The 23,676-nt window shown below is 38.7% G+C and overlaps 1 protein-coding gene across 6 annotated transcripts in view; it reads left to right on the top strand.

Moving 5' to 3' along the window:
• Positions 1–23,676, top strand: part of CDKL5 (cyclin dependent kinase like 5) — a 135,717-nt gene that overhangs the window by 30,916 nt on the left and 81,125 nt on the right. For all 6 annotated transcript variants that reach the window (XM_040532605.1, XM_040532585.1, XM_040532619.1 and 3 more), the window contains exons 2-3: positions 15,864–16,091; positions 16,575–16,609. In XM_040532605.1, the coding sequence (XP_040388539.1) occupies positions 16,028–16,091; positions 16,575–16,609 (99 nt within the window). In that variant the 5' untranslated portion in view covers positions 15,864–16,027. The remainder of the gene's footprint in view (positions 1–15,863; positions 16,092–16,574; positions 16,610–23,676) is intronic.

Here is a 23,676-nt window from a genome sequence, read left to right as displayed (position 1 = left end):
TCCATCCGTCAGTGTCCCAGCTGGTTGTGGTTATTGGTATGTCACACACGTTCTTGAAGACAAATTCTTCTTTACATTTTTTCTTTTGTTATTTTCCATATAACTATATAGTCTGTATATATGCCTAAATGAGTGTACGTGTATATGTGTGTGTGCATATGCATATATAAAAGACAAGTTGTGTGTTCCTGGGTGCTAATGCTTAGTTGATGTATCTAGAGCTTCTTAGATTTTTTTTAGTTCTGCTGTTCTGCTGTTTGACAACTTATGTGGTGTCAGGAGTTTACTACATGAAAGCTGATACTTGCAGCTTCAACTATAGGTGGTTAGGAAATTGGTGAGTGCTTCTACCATGAAGTAAATTAGATGGTATAAAGATGACAATTTTCAATTAAGGTAGCATGTTTGGGTGTAGCTGGCTTACACATGCCAAATAACCTATGAGTGTTGAAAAGTGTTCTGCTCCACATTACTTGTGAAAAGAAGTCAAGCCTTTGGCAAACATTGATTCCTTCCTTCCAGATGTAAAAAGTCTTATGCGAGTTGTCTACCATTTTTCAGGCCAGGCTAGCCATTGCAGCTGAGCATCGTGGTTGTGTGTGTGAGCACAGGTGCTTGCTTTACTCCTCATGAAGATGCTCCTTGCAAACTGATGGTTCTCTGGGGCAGTCTTTCTTGTATCTACACGAGCATAGAACCAGAAAGATGCTCCTGGTTTGCTGTGGCAAAGATGTGCGTTGCCATATTGCTGCAATGACAATTATTACTGATTGTGCCCTAGTGATGTGGTTAGATTATACAGCATCTCTGAAGGGGCTATAATCTTACAATATATAATCTTGTAGCCCCTTCAGAGATGCTGTATAAAACTCTACTGCTGTGATCTGCCTGCTGTCACGCATGGTGAGGATGGACGTGGATACACCCCGTGCTACCTGTGGAGCACCTCAGTGGGGCAGAGGTGCCATGCTTGTGCCCATGATGTCCAAAGGGCTACCTACACTAACGCTGAAGTAACTGAGTAACTGCCTTTACACAACAGTGCCTCAGTACTGCTTAGCTTTAAAGGAAAAGAAACAAAAATGAAACCAAAAAGTAAACAAACTGGCTCCCCACCTCACACCACCCAAAACCCGTGTTTCTATCTCACATCTTAAAGGACTTGTTTGGGGAGATGTTAAGATTTAAACTGGTGAGGGGTTTGGAGCACAAGTCTTATGAGGAGCGCCTGAGGGAGCTGGGATTGTTTAGGCTGGAGAAGAGGAGGCTCAGGGGAGACCTCATTGCTCTCTGCAGCTTCCTGAAGGGAGGTTGTGATGAGGAGGGGGTCAGTCTCTTCTCTCAGATAACTAATGATAGGACTCAAGGAAATGGCCAAAAGTTGCACCTGAGGAGATTTAGATTAGATATCAGGAAAAACTTTTTCTTTCAAAGAGTGGTCAGGCACTGGAACAGCCTGCCCAGGGAGGTGGTGGAGTCACCGTCCCTCACGGTGTTCAAGAAGCACTTGGACAAAGTGCTACAAGATACGATTTAGTAGCTTAGTGGGTAGTGTTGGTGATAGGAGGACGGTTGGACTAGATGATCTTGTAGGTCCTTTCCAACCCTGTGTTTCTGTGATTGTATGGCTCCCCTGAGCAAGGTTTCTGAAGGAGGTTTTCCACGCTGCAGCAAATCTTTTTGATAAGGGGTCAGATCTCTGGTAGGGTGCCAGGACTGAGACCCCGGTGTCCAGGGAGAAAGGCGGTGGAGAGGACTGGAGCCTTGTGCTCCTCTGTCCTTCACTCTGAGGGTGACCTGGGCTGCCCCGGCCTTGCCCTCGCCTTCAGCCCACAATTAATGGTGTGAGGCTGTGGCTTTGCATGGTGGGCTTCCCCAAGGTATCCTTACCGTGAGGAATAGTGTTGTTGCTAAGCAGATCAGTCTCTTGAGAGCAGCAGGTTTTCTGTAAAGTATTCTTCAGACCTTTAAATATCATGTCAGTGCTTGAGGGGGGGGGATCTTTGTTTTAGGTTAGCATAAATCTACTGTCACACACCTTATTTTTAACTAATTAGGTTTAGAAATGATCAGGCTTCATCTATTAAAAGCGTGTTTTCCTTTCAAATTCCAGCTGATATGCTCTGTGTTCAAATAGTTTACATAAGCTAAGCTGGATAAATTTAAATCGGGTGAAGGACTACCAAAAGGACACCAATTAAATTAGCTCTGGCTTTTTGTATGAATTATATTTGCCTAATGGGCACTTGACAGTTCTATTACTAAAATAAGTGTTGTGTTATGTGTATAATTTTTGTCTCAAATTCTTGAACTTTGAAAGTTGAAGAGTTTGCCGCTCTAATTGGATGCTTGAGACAGAATTAAATACTATTTCTCTCCTGTTAAAAAATTGTTTTACTAAACATTCATTTCAGTATATTTGAGGAAGTAAACAACAATTTACAAACAGTTTGAGGAGAGCTTGCCTGTGTGTAGTGTGTCTGGAGAAGGGATTTCCCATGTCTTCTGCAGAAGATAGGGATGCAAGCTGTATTTGATGGCATCATGCATTTAAAAAGTGATGAACAAATATGAGAAATCTTTCACTGATGCTCCTGAAACTAAGTATTGCGAGGTCCCACTGCTTCAGGTTTTGGGGTATAAATATTTGTCTTCCTATAATGACATTTAACGTTTCCTATTACTAATAAAACTATATACTGGACATGAATTAACATCCCCTTTTTTAGGAGAAGTCCATCAGGACTTCTTGCCGTAGACTTGCAATAGTTGCTTCTGCTTGCAGTATGAATATCTATCAGTCTTGGATTTGATAGATTCACTAACCTTTTTCTTGTGTGATGCACGTGTTAATGTATGCTAAGGGAGTCTTTCAGAGTGCCTGAAACGAGCCATGTTTCATGCTCTATTTCTAGTGGTACTTAGCTGCTGCTCGCTTATAGGCTGGGTTAGAAATAAGATCACTGCATTGTACCACCATTGGAGCTAAGAGTACAAAGTTATTTTATTTATGCTCTCATTTGGCGAAGAAACAAGTCTCTAATAGTTGGGAAGTGTGCTGATGGTTTTCTGTCTCCTCCCCCCCTCCCAGTTTAACTTCAAGAGCTATAATGTGTTTCTGAAGGGACTGGAGATCTTGGGGTTGGAACAGATTCAAATACTTTAAGAAGTTCTAAAGGAAGAAGAAGACAGGAGAAGGCTTGCTTTTATATGAGTAAAGGAAAAGGGATGATACCTCCTCCTCACGCCCCCAGACAAGATGAGAGTGGTATTAGATTTTGCATCTGAAAAGTCAGTTTTTAATTGCAAATTAATTAAAACGGCAGGGTAACCTGTTTTCACATCTCAGGGCATTAATGGCAGACTTCATATTTTGAGAAATTGCCTTCTCTAGTGCTGGAGACACTTGACTTTTGTTTATGATTGTCTTCATTAAAATGAATGTTGTTCTCCAATATGCTGTACAGATTTTTTGCCTGCTACTTGGGTTCCAGTAGACAGTAGCGTACCGCACACTTACATCAACATTTGTTAAATGCTTGGTTCCTTCAGTCCAAAGTATTGCTGTATTGTTGTTGCTTTATTTACAAGTGTTTTGTATATACACTTCTCAGGAGCAGTTGTCTACATCACTCCTCCAGTCCTCAGTCTGTTGGGTTTTGTTTCGGTGTTTTTTTTTTTTTTTCCTGTCCTGAAAAAGTATCACTTATTACTCTAATGATTTAGCCTTTTTTAGCAGATGTTCCAACCGTGGAGAAAGATGTCCATCAGACTTTTCCTTCATTCAGCTTCATTTCAGTGTAAGTTCAACTTGTGAACTTCCATTGAAAATAAGAAATAATGATCTTTTCCTTCCTTGGGCAAATTGGAATCTGCTTGAAAGGGTTAAAAAGGGAACAAGAAGTTTTGATTTGAGGAGGCCTAGATATTCGTTTCTAGAAGGTGGAGAGAATCTAGAAGGTGAAGTAATCCAATTTATTCATGTCAGTTTTCAATGAAGAAAATGGAATTGATCATTTAGCTGAAGTTCTAAAGTTCTGAAGTTTTAATGAACATTTCTGTGTGTGTATATGTACAGATTAAAAACAAAAACCAGCAAAAAACGATTTAACTTTGTATGTCTGTGCAGCTACTTATGGGCATATACGTGAGGGGTTTTGGCCATTGATTTGCATGCAAACCAGTTATGAAATCTGACAGTCATATTTCTAGGAACAAACAGGCCAAACCGTTGTTTTGTCAAGCTGAACTAAGCGTAATCGTGTTTTCAATCAAGAAAGTGCCCCGACTTAAATATAAGGTGTTCTTATAGAGGGGCGGGAGCTGGGGGGCTTTAAATGAGGGGCTAAAGGAAATGAAGCAGTAATGTATTTAGAATGGACCGTTGTTTGGACTGAAAGATCCATGATGGCGAGAGATGTTACATTATGTTTTCTTAATGAATTTCTTGAATAAGTCTAATACATCGCACACTCCCCACAAGGAGAGCAGTGACAGTCTTCAAAAGTTAAACTGTAAATTAGTTGATCACTTTTATTCCCTCTTTTTTTCCTCTCTGTGAATCAGTATATTGGACTATTTCATCCTCTTATTTGTGAATTAATTTGTGAATTAACTGTTAGTTTGCTTCCAGATGGAGTCATTTTAAGGTATTGTAAATTCTTCTGTGCGCAGGGTGAGCGAGTGACACCTATCGGGTAACACTTGAATAAAAATTTTGAAATTTTCTGAAGTATGAAAAATGTCTTTACTCTTTATACTGTACTGCAGACTGTCTTTCTAGAGGGGAAAAAAGAGAAAAGAATAATATGTATCCATAAGGTGGGCAATAACAAATTTTATGTACAATCTACATTACAGGCAGCTCGTTAAATTTATTCTTGTAAAACAATAAGAAAGCATGCAGGGAATATAGCCTATTTTTTACTATTATTCAGTGCTAACAATGGAGAAGAGAGGGTGGCTTCTAAAGTTGGGTACTTAATGCAAATTCATTCTCTTGCATAAGCTGCAGAGCAATAGAACATAACACTGTCATTAAAACTGACTCATAGCGTTCAACAGAAGGTGTGTTTGAAGCTTTAAAAGTGCTGAGAGAATTATTGTAGTCTAGTAAATACCTTGCAGTGGAAAAAATACTTCAGCTACAGTATGTTGCAAAACACTTGTGCAAATTCTTGAGTGTATTTTGCCTTTGTAAAGAATCTGAGCACGTGAACAGAGAAATTGAGTTGTTCTAAACTACCAAGTGTTCTCAAAAAAATGGAGGCGAATAGAGCATGAAACGCATTTGACATCCATGTTTGAAATTGTAGTTCACGTATGGAGGCTCTTGCGTTGCTCGATCATCTTTTAGTTCATTCGTGTGTATAGGGCTGTCTCTTAGACATGACACAAATACCTGTCTAGCAGTAGGTGTTCAGCTCTCTAAGTTGCTGTTTGATGGGGTTGGTTGGTTTGTTTAGAGATGCAAGTAGATGGGAATAGGAAATGAGCTTCTAGCACTGCAAGAAGCATAGATGTTAAACTTGCATTTCAGTTGGGTTAGTATGTGGTCTTAGCCACAAAGTGGTGCAATCCAAACAACATCACAGTTGCTTCTGACTTCAGGCTGAGTAAATGTCACAGCCCCCATTCTACCTCAGGTAACACAGGAAACGGGAGATTGCTCTTCCACCATGAGAGAGGGACAAAGAGAAACAGGAGATTGTGCCTGCCTCACGTTGGACGAGCAAAGAGAATGTTAGTTTTAAACATGCCGTGTGATTTCCTTCCACTGTCATCTTGTCCATTGTTCATCTTCTCCTCCTTGGTGGGCAGTGGTTTCTTGGGCTCTGTGCATTAGGTCAGCACTGTGATGCTCTGTGATTACTGCCTGTAATGAGATACCTCGATACGCTACCAGTCAGTTTTAGCTTCCTGATGACCAACGCTCAGGCCTGTGTTATAGCCATTATTATGTGTGAGGCTTTGTGCAGCCTGCTGCTAACTTTAGGAAAGAAACAGCTGTTGCGTCTTTGAGATTTCAGCTGTGGATTTTGTGAGCCCTCTGCCAGGGAAGCTCCTAGCAGCTCCCTGCGCTGTGTCGGACTGAGCTTGGGAAGCTCTTCCTAATCCTCTGAAAGGCATGATTTGCCCTGTACTATCTCCAGCCGCGATTTACTTAAGTTTCTTTGACTTGCCTTTCCTTTTATAAGAAATAAATAAGAACAATTTGCTGGGAGTAGGCTTTTGTGTGCAAATCCCCCAAATGACTTCTGTATCTCCCTTAATGCCACAAGACTACAAGACAAGTACAAGAACTAGGTACACTAGAAACATGAAAGTCAGTTACGCAAATAATGACTTTGGACGCTGCAAGTCTGCATTTTCCTGTAAGCCAATCATGTAAATTTCATCTCACGATGAACTCGTTGCTCATGCCTGAAGCATCTTCTCCTTAGATTTTTTTCCTCTTTTCTTTTGTTCAAGAACTTCCCCATATGCCAGCCGTTCCTTGCCTTCTTCCCTGGCTCTCTGGAGTAGTTTCCCTTCCCTTCCTCCCTCACCCCCCTTCTTGCCCTTTGCCACAGGCATTGTTCCCTCTTTTTTTCCCTCCCCCATAATTAAATGTAGAAGGCTCAAAGAGAAGTGCATCGAGGATGCAGATCAGCATTACAAGCTTTTTTTTTTTTTGTTGTTTCCTTTCCTTTGGTAGGCCTGCCAACATTGTTTACTGTTTAGATGAAGCTCCCTTTTCTCAAGACCTGTTTTTCAGGTCCTCTTTTGGGTCACTTGCATATCCAGACCTGTTTTTGCTATCGTGGAAATCTCCAGTGTAAGAAGCCATCAGCATGGCAGAGAGAAGTTCAGTTTGTGCCTGTGAAGCAGTCTGCTTGGGGGAAAGGCCGGGCACCTGCCGCTTCCTGACTGCATGTAAATATTTTTTCTATTGATGCTTAATCTTCTAATCTGAATGATTCTTCACTTCAGGTTATAGTGACTACCTTGTAAATAGTCTTTTCCTTCCTTTTTTTTTTTTTTTTCAAGTGAGGTAGCTTATGACTCAATAAAAAGTTCCTGCACTTTGTTGAGAGACATTTTTGCCAGAATAATAGCTGCTGTTGTGGCATTCTTAGATTGGGCTTTTATTTTAAATACTAAACTTCTCACAGAAATACTCATTAAGCGAGTTGGTTGGAGATTATATATATATAAATAGTATATGTTTTGCCAGTATATATATATGTTGGTGGGTGGGGGTAGAGAGCAAGTACAAGCAACGTTTGTGTTCAGAAAGTTTGTTTGAACGTTCATGCTTTTAATTATCAGGATAGTTAAAAGAATAAAAAGATACTTAAAGTCTTGGATAACATAATCTATTAAATGGAAATCAATGTGCTGAAGTTGAAAGTTTCAGAGAAGCTATTACATGATTTTATTTTTTAAGTCATTATGGAGGCTGGCATCAAAACAGTGTTGTTTATTAAGAAAATAAATAAATTACCACATCCTGTTTCTAAAGAGGAATCCAATTGCCTCCTAGTGTGTTTGAAGATTTTTCCTGAGTCATCTGGTGAGATTTCATTCATCTCAGGACTTGCATTTTCCCACAGCAGCTCTGCTCTGTTCATCCAAAGAAGCAGCACAGTGGTAGGGTTTCAAAGATGGCATACTTATAACTTATTTCATAACAACACCCGGAGGCCTTCAGTGTAGCAAAAAAAGGTTTCCTTATCAGAGCTTAATATCTAATTAAAGACAAGATCTAAGAATTCATCCAAGAGTTGAAAGAAACAGGAGGGAAAAGGCAAACGTTTTAATGCAAAGATTTGTAATCAGATGTTCATAATAGGGGTTTTGGAGTCCTTTAAGTTTGAGAAATAAAGTAATAATCAGAATCTCATCTGTGCTAGTGTGGAATTAGAGGCAACAAGTTTAGAAATGGCAAATTATTTTCCCCTGTAGCTTAAGTACCCAGGAGGGATGTATGTGGAGAAGTATTCTGTAAATTTTAGTTGTTTTGTCAAATGCTCTTCTTAAAGGAGCAAACCTCTCCAGTACTTCAAGCTCGCTTGCTGGGTTTGCGTTCAGCCTTGCTGTGATCCACCTGGGTAAATTGTGTAGGAGAGCAGATGGTCAACCTTTTATAATTATGTTACTGGCTCCTCAGTTCCCTTTTGTCTTTACTGAATGTAGTTCTTCCCCTATTTCCACATAGGAGAGCTGCCCCACACACTGTAACCTACTCATCCAAGCATGTGTCCTCCAGCCTGGAGTTCACTTGCACCATCTCAATTTGAAGCACGAGGATGGCTCAATTTATTTTATTTTTATTAATTTATTTTATTGAATTTCTAGTTACAATCACTCTAAGGTCTTAATGCAGCCTGAACCACTTTGGAAAGCAGTCTCTTGACTTGGGTTTCACTTAATTGATTTACTCATCTGTGTACATTAAACAGGCTTTTTTTCAACTCAAAGGAGTAGCACAAAACTCACTTTTCTTTTAAAACTGTGGTCTATGTTCAGTTACTCTGATAATAGATGTCATAATAAAAATTCTCTAATGTTAAACACATTCAAATCTTTTCAGTATTAATTGTACTGTTACCTCTGAAATCGGCAAAGTCAGAGCAAATCTCTTGTAAGTAGCTACTAATTCAGTATGTTTGAAAGGCAACATCTTCAAATTCAGTGGGATTTCATACAGGGATGTTTCTGTAGGCTTTGGTTTGTTGTGTTTTTTCCTTTCTGAAACAACTTGTTTTGAGGTTGATCTAGTAAGAGATTTCTTCTAATTGAAAAAGCAAACAACCCAAACCAACAAGCAGTGGCTTTACAGTTTGCCCACTGTGCGGCTTAATCGTGCCTAAGGACTTTTCTGAAATGGAATCTATAGTGAAAAGCCTTTGGGTTGTTTCTTTAAATATTTCGTGCTCATGTGCTTACATACTAATGTGACTTTAGTCACGAAATGACCTGTGTGTAGGTGTTAGGACAGTTAGGTATTGTATGGCTTCTTTTTGTTCTTTTATGGAAAACTTTTGATGGCATTCTTTGCAAGGTTAATTTTTGTAAAATATGGCTCAGTATTATTTAAATAAAATGCCTCTGACTTGCATGGAAAACACATTAAGAAGAAATGGTAAATGATTTTACAGTAATTAGAGCATAATTCTGTTCTTTAGCCTGTATAGTACTTTCTTATTAATTTAATATTAAACTTTTGGGGGCTTCCTCCATCTTTTTTTTTCCTTCTATATTTTTGGTATATCCTTTAAAAGGAAAAAGTGATTTTTTTAGGGTTTTTCTTTTTACTTCAGATAGTGAACCAGTAATCTGTATTTAATGATATGTTTGAAAATTACAAGGAAGTGCAGTCATTGCGGTTATTTTGATCTGCATTAGAATACCCACAGAATTTAGTTTCAGCATTCATTTGGTATTTATAAGTATTTTACATTCACCTTTATTTTTCTGTTCTCTTCTGAGAAAACTCCATCCCAGCCAAAACCAGCACAGAGAGGAACATCTGATTTTCGGAATGGGAATGGGAATTATTTTTAGAACAATGAATACAAAACTGGGCTGCCAGAAGGGAGAAGCTGGTAAGATTGAAAGGATTTGCGTCTTGCGTTAGGAGACAGACTTTAAATCACCAGCGTGCTTTCTGTGTAATGTCAGAAAGTTTTGGTGGCCAGTCCAGTGAGGAATGCAGTGGGGGCTTATTTTGAGTGGCCTGCTTTTCCACGTGCGTTGTTTTTGTCTGATGAATGAGTGACTGCTGCCACTGGAGAGAGGAGGAGCCCAGCAGTGTGTTTTTTAACAGCAGGCTGCCAGAGAGCCGGGGGACGGTAGGACAGGGTGGAGGAGCTGGAGAGGCCCTTTCTTCCCCCCAATACGATGTTGAACTCATACACGGTCAGTTCTTCAGTGGAGCGACTGCCCAGTGCTTCTAACATCTTCCCTTACAGACGCTGCATTGTACTTTTCTTGGGCAGGAGCTCCCTTTGCTCAAGTTTGTGTCTGAATGTGTTCAACTTTTTATTTCGTTTTGTGGTAACGGAGGAAGATTTTTATGCTCAACACTTTTTCTTCTAAGCGTGAACTTCAAACACAAATGTGGGAATAGAGTCACAAAGTGAGTCCTAATATGTAACTCTTTGAAAAGTGTAGCTTTTTTGGTAATTATTACAGATGAAAAAGCTGTGCCAGTAATATTACTTTATAGCCTGGGGATTTAAAGTCCGTGGCAGATCGTCAAAGATAATATGGAGCTGAATAGTAAGCAACATGACAAACGAGTGTAGGATATTACTGGAGACTGGTGCTCTGAGAGGAGAGAAGGAAAGATTAAAATAAAACAACCAACTTCTAATGAGAACAGTGCAAACGCTGTGCTAGTCTATAAAAAAAAAAGTTCTTCTACAGGAACATATTTCATCATATTTCATTATGAGACGAGACCTTTTATGTTAATGAATAAATAAATTCATTGCCCCCCTTTGCCTAACTGTTGGACACTTCCATTTGAAGCGAATGAGTAAGTGTCAGGCTCCTTGGGCCAGATGAAACTGCAGAGGCTTCGGATTTAAGAGCTTGCTGATGAGTGGCATCTCCTGAACACCGGTTGTTTTATTCAGAGCTGCTGCAGGTATGGTGAAGAATGCCCAGCATGCGTAAGGACAAGCATAAAGTGCGTAAGAAGCTGTCACACCCACAATAGACATATTTGTTGAGGCTCTTACGAGAACGGAAGACTAAAATGGAAGCAAAATTGTCTTTCCTGTCCTTCTGTTATGACTCATGGGAGCTGCTTTTGTGCTCAATACTCTTATAATCTGCTTATTTGTCACCATGGTCTTAGAAGCATCCTGCTCAGCACCCACTCTCCTTGAGTTGGCCACAGCTGTTAGAGCAGCTCATAAATCCTGCGTTCTAACTCTCACAAGTGAATTCAGCTCATATATTCAGATGAGCTGAACTTGTTTTTGAATCTGTACTTGCATGCACAAGGAATAGCAGTCAGAACACAATAAAACAATCGTATTTGGTATCCTGGTCTCCAACCTCATTTTTCTTTTAGGGATTTATCCAAACTGTTATCTCTAACAGTTTGGAGCTGGTTCAACACTTTTCCTAGTGTGGTGCTTGCTTTGGGATGATAGCTATGTTCAGGTTCTTTTTATTTTTTAATTTTTTTCACCAGTCTCCTGCCATGGAGATGAAGTGTTTGCTTTTTCAGCCAGTGATATGAAGATGACATCCCTTGATGTGTAACACATCCAGATGAGTTGGCAGTTTTCTCTGTATCAACAGCTATTTAAAAACATCGCCACCAACAACAGAGAAGTCAAGTTCTAATGATGATGTTAGCAATGTTAATAAAAGCTTGCTGGAGCGGAACTTTAAAAACCTCTGAGCTGGTGCAAGCAACTTTGGTGTTTTGCTTTTACATAATTTGTTCACCTTGACAGTTGTCTTAATTTTGTATTTATTTTTGCCAGCTGTGCTTAATTTTTTTACAAGCAGAGGAGGCTAGATTGAAGCTTAGAGCATTAAAAATGGCCAACTTGTTTAATCATAGGATCTTGTTGCTTTTAATCTTCAGCTCTTTATTTTTTAAACTTTCACGTTGTATCTTTTTTCCATGTTATGAAATCTGATGGCTCTTCCTCCTGTACCTTGTCCTATTAGGTCTATTGTACCTTCATGAAATGGAAAAGTGGTAGCCTTTTTCTTCCAAATGGAGGAGTTAGACTAGCAACACTGCACTAACAGTATGCCCATATTTCTTTCTCTCTCCATTCTTGAAATCAGAATATTACTACCAGCTTCCTACTTAAAACTGTTCAAATGCTGAATTTATTCTTTGTAATTTGTAGCAGATGTCAGTACTCCTGACACATTCTTCTGGATCAATAAATTCAGAAAAGTTTCCCCATCTATTTTCATATCATATACATTGAATATTCTGCTATTAACACCTTGATAAGATGCTTGTAACTTAAATTATGCTTTTCCTGGAAAATCCTGAGAAATAAAACTACACCTATAATGGGGAGGAGAAGGAAGAGCTGGCGTTAGTAATGATACATCATGACTAATAGAGGCAGGTAATGCTTCCTTTCCTGCGTGCACCCTTTCTGACAGAAAACATGCCAGGGTCTGGATGAATGTGTAACCATCAGAGACAGATACTTACATGGTGTAAGTTGTTTTAAAATGGTTTGACCCCCCTGTTTTGCTAGTGAACAGATGAAAATGTTCCTAGAAACGTTTGCTCTCTAGAAAGTCTCAGCTCTATCTTCTCAGTGGGTAAAAATAATGGGTAAACAAATTTAGTTTTTGCTTTTAGGAAAGCAAGAAAGGTGTTTGCTTACTGGCAAGAAGCTTGTTTAAAAGCTAATGGATGGCTTTGAACTTGATTAGAAGTGCGCAACTGACTTCAGCTTGGTGAAAGTTGCACTCTTTCTGTCTAGATACAGGAAATTGAGAATATTTTAGAATCTAAACATATATATCTTGAAAATAGCTTTATTTCTCACAGATTTTGTGAAGACAGGTGTCTACCTTAACTGTTTTTGTAAATCTCAGTAACCATCTCGGATTACTAAGATGTTTGAAATGTTTTTTTTCTTCAAGCTACTGATGATTATGAAATAAAGAATAATATCTTTATTTAGAATTGAGGCCCTGAGGTGGATGGTTAAATGGGATATTTTTGGGTGATTCTCTGGAGTTCTTAATGGTCATGAAGAGAGAGTGTATTGGGGAAGAGCTATTTTTTTTTCCATGGCTTTAATTTAAATCTGCGTTATGTAAAACTAGTTGGTGCTTATTCATTTCATGGTGTTTCATTTTGCTGACTTGGCTGTAGGTTTTGTAGAATGCCGTGATAGCACTGAGACCATCTTGGAGACGTTTTGGTATAGTTCAGGAGTCGGTGGTGTGCTGTGAATTAGGTCGCCTCAGGAAGGGGTGCAAGGAGAATGAGCTCTGCTTCTCCAGCGCCGGAGAGAGGAAGAACAGCCTCATTTCTTGGGCTGTGAGGCTTGTAATGTAGCCAGCAGGAGACTTCCTAAAACAGACCTGTGCGCTGCTCTGTGCGAAGAATGAAGCTGTGGTTGCTATTAATAAGGTTTTCCTTGCTATTTCCAGTGTTCAGCTGCTTGAAAGAATCCAGTCTGTTTTCACTAAGCTACAGAATGAAGTGACTCTTGCTGTGGAAAAAAAATTTTGAAATTACTATTTTGGTTAAAACTTAATTTCTATTTTTTTATTTTTGAGAGAGTAACTAATAATAAGACTTCTGGCAAGGTTCATGGAGTTTGGGTTCATATTACCAGATTCCCTGCAATAGTGAGGTTTTTGGTTTTTTTAAGAAGTCTTAACAAGGCCAGTGCCTTTCAGAAAGCAGAATGATCCCAGAAAGTTCAATGGGTACTGTCATGGAGCAAGTATTTTTAGCAGCAGGCAGAGGCTGAAATATTCATAGCAGTTATTTTTGGTCTTTCAGGAGCTTTTGGTGGCAAAGATCTCAACCAAGTGTACACCTCCTGTTGTGAGGTAGCTGGGGTTGTTCCTCTGAGAGAGAATGAGGAGAGCGTTACGGGTGGCTCTCCTCTGGCCTGGTTATGGGACAAAGCTGAGCTTCATGTATGTGATACACAAATAAGACCTGCTTTCCATGCCTCTCAATTACACTTAATTACACTTGAGCAGTGGAGTAGGAAGGGATGAGATGGGCCCAGCCAGCCTGGATTCACCGCTGTTGTGGGAGGGACGAGTTTGAGCTAGCACATGGCTTGAGCTGTGACACCGAGCCGGGGCACAAAGTACCTGGCTGTGGATCCTTGCTGCTGCCATGTGCCATTTCACTTCTCTTCATCAGCGGCCCGGCTCACTTCAGGATGAGCTTTCCACAAAGTGCTCTCAGCAGGGGAATGCGTGGCGGTGAGACTGGGAGTAGTGCAGAAGAGGCAGGCTGCTCAAGTGGGGTTTTCTTTTGGGAGTTCCCCAGTACGGGCATTTATATCGGCTGTCTCTCATGGTGCAGTTTGGGTGGAATCTGAGAAACCGGTTTGTGTGCTTCCTTGGGACGGTCAAAGTGCATCACTGCTGGTGTGTGGACATTGATAAGTGCGTTGACAGACTCTTACCTTTCAGGAATGGTAGGAATGCGGCCCTAGATGACATGCATCCAGGAGCAATGGTGTAAGGAGCCAGCTGCCTTCCTGCTGCTCCAAATTCCCCCTGAAAGAAAAGGGAAACCGTGTGACTGGAAGAGGAATTAGTGGCAGGAGAGGGAGGCACGCAGCACTGAATTGTGGAGTGAAAGGGTAGCTGCTCGCAAATCTAGCCTTTACTCCCAATAAAAATACCCAAAAGATCCATACTGAAGACACTTGAAGAAATCTTCTTATATAAATAAATGTGGATCGCTAGTTAGAGGCTCAGGTAGTTTAAAGTCATTTATGAGAATTTCAGAAATTAGGAATGTGGGAAGAGGAACCTGCATCGAAAGAGAAGAGGGTATTTTATAAACCAGGCAAGTTTAGAAAAAAAAATGATTAATTAAAACAGTAAATTAATCACTGAAATAATCCATTAAGGACTGGGTAACTCTTACAAACAGCCAGCCATCCCTTCTGATTTAGAAGTCATTGCTTTATTTACAAAGTTTGTTTCCAAAATACTGGGTTGGTTAGCTCTGAAGTTGCTTTTGAAATAGTAACAACAACAACAAAATACCTTCCTTTGTCTTGCTGGGGCAAGACAAATCATTGATTTCTTTCAACTCTTGCATTGTCCTTTTTTATTATACTTGACTGGGTCAACACAAGGCTTTTGGCCAGCACCCACAGCTTACTGTAAAATAACAATGAGACTTCATCTTCGTGTAAGCCAAACCCAATGTCATTAGCCCGTGCTTGCTCATTACACATAAGTTAATTAGGTAAATTCACTTCTATCCTGCTATCTTGTTCCTTATGAGTAGTCCTGTTCTCAGATCACTGAAGTGTAGAAATCCCATATTTCCATTTCACAGTGAAACTATTAGCTTTTTTTCCCCCCCTATATATGCCTTAAGATTAGGCGCAAAAAAGCAGTTTGAATCAGCAAAACCAAACCTGTATGTTTCATTTATTAAAACTTCTAAGATTATACAGGGGATATGATAGGACTCTAAAATGAAGAGACAGAAAATACTTTGTTGATTTCCCTGTATGTAGTTGCTTGATCTAACATCTGGCTTCTTACATGTTTGAAAAACACTGGGGGGAGGGAGGGAATGTGTGGAAAAAATTATTTGCTTTTTATTACACCTCCATTAAATAAGTCGATAGAGGAAATAATTTTCTAAAACTGATTGCTAGTCAGTCTAACAAATAATTTCCTTGAAATTTTTTAAGCAATCAAAGGAAATAATAGCAGGATGCTTCCTGTTGTTTAGTGTCCTTTGTGCCTTATCCTTTTTGCTATTACAGAGGACAAATAATAAAGTGATTAAAACCAACTTGTTTTTGTACCTATCTGTCAATGTAAAATGAAGTGAGAACATAAGTAATTAATAGTGTATTTTTTGTTCATTGAGGTAGTTCCTATCAACATTTTGGCTTGCTTCTGTCTTGTAGAAACAAATTTTATGTAAGTTATTATTTTAATAGTCATAGTATGGGATTACAGAGCTAGCCGTTCTCAGCAGCGTGTATCATGGATTGAATGTGTAAGTTCTATTGACTGTGAAAAGTGGAAGTAAACTGGCTGCTACCATTAATGTTGGACAATATTGTTTTGATATATATAAATCACTGCTATATTTTACTGAAATAAAACAAGGTACTTAGTATACTATTTCCTCTTTTTTCCCCCCCCAGGAAGCTACTGACTGCCTAGAAATTAGGAAAGCGCGTAAGAAGTCCAGTTGATCAAGGTGGATTTTTTTCCAAGAGTCTTTTCACAGTTGCCTTTTTACAAGATATTTGGACGCTCCCCATTGTGCCATGTTTTGTGGCTCTTACTGTAAGAAGAATTTGTCTTGATGAAGATTCCTAACATTGGTAATGTGATGAATAAATTTGAGATCCTTGGGGTTGTAGGTGAAGGTAAGTAGTATCTTTATAAAAATTCTAATTTGTTTTTTACTGAGATAGGATTTAGTCCTTTTAATGGTAAGAAGTTTTCATTTGCAAAATATTACTTTTATGCAAATCTTAAGAAATATCAGTTTATCCTATACAGCTCCTTCTAATTTCCATGTCAGATTGAAGGAAAAGTTTGGAAGATGGAAAAAAAAAAAAAAGGGGGGGAGAAATGGGACAGTTTTGTTTAAGTTTATTGTATTAATCTCTTAAATGATACTGGATAGATGCAAATTATCCAACTTCTCTTAGTATATTTAAAAAAATAATTTCAGTGTTTTAAAACCCATTTACTTTGAAGCCTTTTTAATTTTCAGTGCACAAAAATTTGGTAAGGTGCAAGTTTAGGATGATACTGGGAACAGTATTATTTCTGCAGCCTAGAGATGACTGAAGACTTGTATCTTGCTGTTTTTTCTGATTTGATTCCTATTTTCTTTGTTTTAGGAGCCTATGGCGTTGTACTTAAATGCAGACACAAGGTAAGTAAATTGCTTTAAGTCAGAGATAAATGTTGGTGTTTGGGTGAAACAATGACTTCTCATGAGAACTGAGGTGTTGCTCTGTATTAGATATATTGCAGTTGGGCAGGACTTTCGCAGTCAGTTATTCAGATTTTTAATTGCAGTACTGTCAGAGGAAACAGCTATATATAGTACCAAAACCCATTTTTTTTAGCATTTAATATTTGCCTGAAATCTGTGAAGTATCAGTAATGTTTCACTAATCTCAACTAAGAAAGTTTTCTTAAAAATAAAATTGGAGTGCAGTTTACTCTGTCTCAATTTGAATATTGAATTAATTTTCCAATACTGCCATATGAGCATGCACTCCTCTTGGGGAGGAGGGGGATCCACATGGCATTTCCACAGCTGTTGCTGGACAATTAAAATGCAGTAAGAAAGCACTGACTTCTATGCTTGTTGAATTCAATCTGGAACAAAATGAAGTGTTTTTTTTTGTTCCTTTGATTTAAAGGAGGGGGTAGGGTGGAACGTTTTTCAGACAAAAGGGAATTCTGGCAAATTATCTATGCTATCATAACTGTTGTGTAAGTTAGATATATCTGTACTTCCTGCTCATCAGCAAGGAACTAGTTTGCTGTCTTTGGAACTGTCGTGTAGTCATAATAAAATACCTTTTACTTCCCTAAAGCAAAACATTCCAGAATCATAGAATGATTCATTTTGTAACGACCCAAGAATACATAAAAGGCTTTTTTTAATGTAGTTCGTACCTTGTTCTAGAAAACGTTAACACTGCAGAGGACCTACATTCCTGCAGTGGCTTTTATCACGTAAACAAGTCCTTTTACACAGGAAATGTAGTTATATTTGGAGTGGCTTACATTGTTGTATTGAGAATTCAGAGCTGGGGCCTTGCTATGCAACAAGGTTTACCTACACTTTTAGAACAATTTTTAGAAAGTATTTTTTTTAAACTTCTGAGATTTTTAGAATACCACATGGTAAGATAATCATCTCTTATCTTCAGTAAAACCAAGGTAGAGCTTTGTGGTTACATTCTTACCTAGTGTATATTAACAGTGGCAATAAAAAATAAAAAAACGGTAAACGTTATTCTGACTTTTGGATGTGGATACCTTGTAGTATGCCAGGTGACCAGAGAGGAATGGTTTTCCTTTAGCAGTGGGGGGTGCTTCTTCATACAGTCAGTGAAAAGACGCTGAATTTCATCGAAGGATCTCATTTTTCGGATAGTTGTTGCACCATTTTTTCTGCAACTTCAAACTTAATTGAAACAACATTGAAGTTCTAAAACAGACTGGTATTTATTAAAATTTCTAGCAAGTGTGTTTGCTAAGGATTTCCAATATTTTAAGCTCACTGAATTATGATTTTCACTTACTTAAGTTCCCCTCCAGTCTCTAAAAGCAGATGAGTCTACGGGCTGTCTGTTTTACTGAAAAAGAATATCAGAAAATTAAGCTTGGATGTGTATCTCTTTCCCCTGGACTTACTCTGGCTGCTTGTCATCTTAACTTTTTCCTTTTATACCTTTGCAAATATTGAGAAGGACTTGTCCTGAGCTATTTTGCAAGGTACAGCACAAATACAAGTTCTGCTTGCTGCATTAAGAAAAATTGCTCGCATATAAAAGAAGAAAAACGTATTGCAAGATGATATATGTAATTGTTCTCCTTGATCAAGAACTGTTTTCATATACAAGTAGGAAAGTTATATTAAAAAATACGTAAGCATTCACTTTCCTGTGCAGCCTTAACAGAATTACCTGCAAATGCAAGGGTATGTTTTGTTTTATTTTTACTGTTTGGCTGCTGATCCACTTTGCTTAAAAATACTGTTCTTTTTTAAGTGGTTCTTCCCTGTGATCTGTCTGCAGGTAGCACAGTTAATTTTGAGTGCGTTACATAGCCTTTTCAGTGCCACATAAGAAACCCACACTGGAACATCATCTAGTTTTTGTGCTTTCTGGATTTCTTTTTTTTTTTTAGCTGTATTGTGTGTATGAGGCCATCCTTGGTCATGTTCCCTCAGCATATACTGCTTTTCTTTTTGTACCAAACTAACAATGTTTAAGAATTTGAATGCTGAAGTATTTATATTCATCTTTTACAAACAGTGGTAATACGCAAGAAGCAGATTCTCAGCGACTTGAAGTCAACTCATTTCCATTGTATTGGTGAGAGGGTAAAATTTGCATGAAATGAGGAGCTGGTCTTTAATTGCATCAATTTTGCAACATAATACAGTAGTGCTTCAATAAATATGTAGCTTTTTGTACCAGTACATTTCAGTGGCATTAATAAATGGATATAAGTTGAAGGGAATGGACTAAGGAACAAATACCTTGTCGTCATTATATGACTTTTTCCTTGATAAAGGAACATTATCAGGAAAGCTAGAGTAGCTCCTCTAGAACTGACTATGCTTACATTATTATATAGCATATTTTTATTACAAATTCTTGATTGCTACTTGTGCTTAGTGGTTATTTTTTTCTGACATTAGGCTAATACAAATAATGCTAATGCTAGGATAAAGCAGATCTGATGTTCTGAGAAGCTTTTTTATGAGAAGACATTTCATAAAGAAATACACTGAAATATATTTGAAAACACTGGAAATGCATTTTATTTTTACAAAAAAATAGTAAAATAGTCTGTCTTGGCTAATTTACTGTATATCATCTGTCTTTTCTGAAAAGAAAAGCAATTTGAACAGTTCAGCAGTGTCAGAGATCATGGCTAAGGAAAAGAGTCTTTGTTCATGTTTAAGTTTGGTTGGTATTTGTCCTTTAAATAAAACCACCATCCCCTTTTCACTATACGATGTAAACTTGCAGCTTCATGTGGGGTTATCCTTAATAACACTCCGCCCACCCCAATAATCCTTACTAGGGACTTAAGCACAAGCATTAGGAGAAGTCTGACATCAGTATATGGAGCTAATAGAACAACGCTCTGGCTTAAAATCAATAAAATGATGGGATGGTGCTGTAGGAAAGCTATAGGGTATCCAAAGATGAACACACTAAGAAATGAAGCTGAGGGGGAGGTTAGCTTAGATGTAGTTGTGAAAGGGGAATGTATAAATACACCAGGAGATAATAAACTGTGTATGTAGGAGAGAAAATTGAAAATTGTAGCTGTAAGTAGGAGGAGGTTGTAGAAATGGGGTTAATACATCCTTGAACAACTGAGAAGAGTAGATGGATATGGTGTCCAGGTAGACAAGGTGATAACATTGGCCTTCATTAGTGAAACATTTTGCCATGGGGTAAGGCTGGAGGGGAAGGAGGATTCAAACTTCTGTGGTCAATTCATAGATATTGATATGGTGTGTTTAGTTTGCAAGTATTGATTCTAATTTCTGCTTTAGCTCCCATCTGCAGAACGTGCATAATGGTTTGTTTTACCTAACCAGCGTTTTATCGGTGTTCACTTGAATTTTCACCCAGATGCAGTTCTGCAATAAATATGGTCATTTTGTCTTCAGAGCCACGACTTCATTACTGTCCAGTAAATAAGGAATAGACCGCATCTTAAGAAACAAGCACAAAACACCTAGATCCCTAAAATTGATCGCTCTAAATAAGGCAGGAGAAAAACACTGAAAACATGCCTAGGGGAGTTTGCCTCCCCCAAACCAGTGTGCTCTGGGGACAAGGCAGGAGGTCAGCTGGGTATGCAGGAAGGGATGTGGTAACGTGAATTCTCTAAAAGCCTGCTAGAATTTTATCGAGTCTCCCAGCCTTGTTCATTCTCTTGCTATGTACTGTGTTACCAGAGTCTTTGGAGCCTGAGGGGATGCAGTTTAATGATTTAGAAATGTAATGTCAGCTCTTCTTGCATGTACATCTCCTGCCTGGTATGATGTTTTTCTGGTCTTTCATTTTAGAAGCATATCTGGTTTTGGTTGTTGTTGTATTTGAGATATTTTTATACCTTCTTCTTTAAGGTAAACATCATTGAATTGCCTTATTAAAAACAAGTGAAAAGAAACCTTAGTTTATAGAATCACTTGGCTACTTCAGTGCATCAAAGAATAATGATGAATAACCTTTTTAGTAGGTTTAATACATACAGGCATTTTCATCTTTACCTGATCTTTAATTTTGTCCTGTTTGAGCCCTCACTAATACTGTCATTGTCTTCAGACAAATTTTGTGTGTCTCTCAGAATATCTGAAAAATATTTACATAGCTTTTTAAGCTTTTTATTTTACATAGCTTTTTATTTTAACTGCAGCCTAGTCATCCAAAAATATAATGGTTATGTTTATGTGACATAATCACTAAATTTCACTTGAGTACATCAGCTTTCTCCATGTCTTTTATCACTACTGAACAGTAGGGTCGCAGTTTCCTTGGTTTTCCCTTTGCTTTACCTATTAAAACCCTTTACTGTGCCATCTGCATTTACGGATTTTCAACTGGTCTGAGCTTTCACTTTTGAAATGCAGCCCAGGCATGCTGCAGGAAAGTTTCTTTGTTCCTCCAGGTAGCTCATCTCCGCTTCCACGTTGTGTGCACTACTTTTTTGTGTTGGAGCTCAGCCAGGAATTCCCTGTATACCAGTGCTGGCCAACTCGAGACAATTTTCCTAGTGTTTTGTATGTTGGAGTGGGCTTTTCCTGTGCTTTGAGGAAGTCTTCCTTGAAGAACAGCCAGCTCTCCTAGACTCCTTTACTGTTTAAGGATGTCTAAGTAGATCCTTGAATAAGGATAAATCTTTTTCATCTTGAATAAGGGTAAAACCTTTTGAAGGTCCAAGGTTGTAATTCTACCATTTTTCTTGTTCCGTTCTTCCAGCATCTTGAATTCCCCTATATCATGGCATTTGACATCAGGGATGCTGTTCCGTTGTAATCCCAGTGAGAAAGGCACTCATGCTCTGTATAGTATCATTTAAAATGTTATTTATTAAAGCTAACCCTGCAAAGAAAGGGAGAATAATACAGGTAATCTTACATCCCATTAGATACTGGGAACCTGGAGTTGTGCAGCATCAAAGGGGCCTCCAATCAGTCTGCAGCATGCTGTGCAGACTGTGCCCGTAGAAGGGGTTATGCCATTGTCATAATTTGAGCTACCACAGGACTTTCTTACAAGAAAACAACTCTATTAATAATTTCTGCCGTCTAACAGAATGGATGTTTGTGCGAGAGCTTCTTGCTGTGCTTCTAGATAAAGGCAAGGGCATGCAAGTGTCATAATCAGAAGTACAGAGTCAGAGCTGCCCACAGGCACCTTTTGTACGAGGAGCTGGCTGAGTTTATCCTGTGGCCAAGGGATTTATGCAGAACACCACAGACCTGGAGGCCAAGCTGTACCTGCAGCATAGCTCGGCACAGGCCTTCAGGTCTGTGTTGTTTTGCATAAATCTTGTTAGCTGTGATACAGATCACTAACTCCTTGATGTACAGTGGTCTTCTGTTCAGGATGGCTGCACGTTGTCACTGTCTCTGCGGCTGCGTACCTCAGAAACTTTCACGTTTCTGTTGGCTCGTTGATGAGTTACCAAGAAACTGCTTTCTGCATCTTCCAAAAATCTCCTTATAGCCATCCTGCATTGCCCTTTCAGCAGATGTTGGAGTGCTCAAAGCCCCACGTTAAAACTAGAATTTCTTGTAAGGCTTCTCTTTAAAAAGCTTTTACCTATTTTGCTTTCTTGAACAGGTGTTTTGAAGCAGATGTCCACCGTAATGCCGCTTGTGCTGTTCTGTCCTCTAACCCTCAGGCAAAAACTCTTGGCTTTCTTGTTACACATTTCAAAGCAAATATCCTTGCCTTCAAGCCTCTCATCTGCAAGAGTCTCCTTGCTTTCTTAGCTTGTCTTCCTGAAATATTCTGTACATCTATTCATGGCACCATGTGGCTATCCCACCACATTATGTGTAACCCTAATGGGTGATCTCACTGGGGTAACAGTTCTAGGATAACAGTGCACAGATGCAGAAATAAGAGTTGACTCCCTGTTCCTCTTGTTTCCTTTGACACTTGCATTTGTGTATAGGTACCTGAGGTCTGGTCTGGTCATGTTGCTTTCACAGAGGGAAAGAGAGAGCTTCATGCTCATAGGAAATTTGGGGTGTATCTGATATTTATCATAAGCATCAAATTCTGAATTTGACTGGTAGGTGTTAGAATCCCTTCTTAAACTCGTGTCTGCTGATGTTATTGATGTTCTCACTGCCGACCCTTCTTCTCATGATGACAAGTTTTCCTTTAGTGACAGAATTAAAAAGTGTTCATAGAAGTTGCGTTTATCTTCAGTGTGTTGACACTACTGAAAGTCTTGCTTTGGATCTGGCTTGCAAGGCTCCTGTAGCTCTCCAGCATGTGCTAAGCCAAGTACTTGGGCTGAATAAATCTTCATTAGGGTTTATTGTCAACATTATTTTTTTGGTATTATCTTCTGTACAACTCTTTGTCTTTTAATTTGGTTTACTGTTTTGACAGTATTTCCTGTTTGGATTATTGAGAAATTAAATAATGAGTAAAAGAAAAATCTACGCTCCCCAAATGAGCGCAAATTAATGATGTCTGCATTTCTTTTTTCCCCTTAACGTTATAATCCTTTGTGTGAGGGAGGTATTAGGAGGTTTCAGCTACTCAGCTAGAGAAGAAACTAGTATTGTCTGGTATTTGAACCCCAGAAGATTAGCTGTCCTGATTTAAAAGCTTCTGGTTGTTGGTGTTCTTATTTTACTACACTTCTGTAATACTGTGATAATTCTAAAGGACTGTACCCTTGTTCAGAAATTGTATCTAGCCAGCAGAAGATGCTTAAGTTCACACCACTCCAATGCTTAGCTATGGAAAAGTTGCTTACAAATCAAGAACAAAAAGCAATATATATAGTTCTGGGAAGTAGGTCTTGTCAGGTGAACCAGATTTCTTCATTCAAATTGTGTAGAGTTGAAGGAAGCTACGTACATATGTGACAGTTTACTTAGAAGTGAGAACTGCACAAGATTCTAATAAAATTTTCTGTATAGTTCTAGGTTTTTAAGGCTGTGTGGATTTAAGAACTGGCTGATTGACAGTTGTTTTAACGTCTCTT

Source organism: Cygnus olor, chromosome 1 (genome assembly GCF_009769625.2).
Source record: "Cygnus olor isolate bCygOlo1 chromosome 1, bCygOlo1.pri.v2, whole genome shotgun sequence".
Classification (NCBI taxonomy): Eukaryota; Metazoa; Chordata; class Aves; order Anseriformes; family Anatidae; genus Cygnus; species Cygnus olor.
Note: the sequence above shows the minus strand (reverse complement) of the source record. Positions and strands in the feature narration are given on the sequence as shown.